This window comes from Penaeus monodon, chromosome 28, assembly GCF_015228065.2.
Source record: "Penaeus monodon isolate SGIC_2016 chromosome 28, NSTDA_Pmon_1, whole genome shotgun sequence".
Classification (NCBI taxonomy): domain Eukaryota; kingdom Metazoa; phylum Arthropoda; class Malacostraca; order Decapoda; family Penaeidae; genus Penaeus; species Penaeus monodon.
Window position 1 is genome coordinate 5220786 of NC_051413.1, and position 1445 is coordinate 5222230.

General features: G+C 52.5%; 1 protein-coding gene across 1 annotated transcript in view; it reads right to left on the reverse strand.

Moving 5' to 3' along the window:
* Positions 1-6: 6 nt before the first annotated feature.
* Positions 7-1445, reverse strand: part of LOC119591023 (mucin-12-like) — a gene marked incomplete at its 3' end in the record, with an annotated part of 5310 nt that continues 3871 nt past the window's right edge. Inside the window, 1 exon segment of the mRNA XM_037939753.1 lies at positions 7-1445. Within this exon segment, the coding sequence (XP_037795681.1) occupies positions 14-1445 (1432 nt within the window).

The window sequence follows — 1445 nt, forward strand, 5'->3', positions numbered from 1 at the left end:
ACATCCTCATTCCTCATTCATCCCCGACGTCGTGGAAATGTTCTAGAAGAATAGTGAAGGCGACCAGCACGACCCCAGCCACGTGTGTGCGGCAACCAGGCGATGCGGACGACCCGATAAACGACACTTCTATGTAGTCTGAGTCGTCGAAAGGGTCTATGACGGTCGCGGTTTTGTTGCCCGAGCCTTCCTTCGAGGCGGGGCTAGTTGTGACGTCATCTGTTTCTGAAGTGGTGCTAGTTGTGACGTCATCTGTTTCTGAAGTGGTGCTAGTTGTGACGTCATCTGCTTCTGAAGTGGTGCTAGTTGTGACGTCATCTGCTCTTGAAGTGGTGCTAGTTGTGACGTCACCTGCTCTTGAAGTAGTGCTAGTTGTGACGTCACCTGCTCTGGAAGTGGTGCTAGTTGTGACGTCATCTGCTCTGGAAGTGGTGCTAGTTGTGACGTCATCTGCTCTGGAAGTGGTGCTAGTTGTGACGTCATCTGCTCTCGAAGTGGTGCTAGTTGTGACGTCACCTGCTCTCGAAGTGGTGCTAGTTGTGAAGTCATCTGCTCTCGAAGTGGTGCTAGTTGTGACGTCATCTGCTTCTGAAGTGGTGCTAGTTGTGACGTCACCTGCTCTTGAAGTGGTGCTAGTCGTGACGTCATCTGTTTTTGAAGTGGTGCTAATTGTGACGTCGTCTGCTTTTGCAGTGGTGCTAGTTGTGCCGTCATCTATGTTTGCAGTGGAGCTAGCTGTGACGTCATCTGCTTCTGAATTGACGTTATCCGCCTTTGAGACGGTGCTAGTAGTGACGCCATCTGTTTTTAAAGTGGTGCTAGTTGTGACGTCATCTCTCGCTGAAGTAGGGCTAGTTCTGACGTCATAGCGTGTGGTACCCCTGAGCGAGGGCGTGTACACCACTGCTGTCCTTCCGGCAGGTCCTGCAGTCGAGCTTCTCTCTTCTCCCGTGGAAGGTCCCTCTCCTCCACCCTTCCGTGCATCCTGCTCGACCTTGGTGAGATGGTATCCTGTGTCCTCTATGTCACTGTAGGAATCCGGCTTTGCGGCGGGGAAGAAAATGTCTGCGTCAAAAATGTCCATGACGACGGGGGTGAAATTCCTCCTCGTGTAGGACTTGGCCTCGTGTGTCCGCCGAAGCTGGACCACGTACGGGATGGGCGTGGGGGCAGGAATCACAGCCTCAGCTACCTCCTCCAGGATGCGGTGACGTAGCCACCAGTTGAAGACTTCTGGTGGTAGCTCAAGGTCCTCCTCCACTGCGTCCACGTAGTCGTATTCATCAGGGTAATCCTCGTAATCATTCTTTGTCGCGTCGTAATAATAGTCATCGATCGGGTCGGTGCCACTTGCTTGTGAAGTGTGAGGTTTTTCTGAAGTGGGCCTCTTGGCAGAACTTTCTCTGTTATCTTGAGAGGGAACGTAATCCTCCAGACCATCCTCT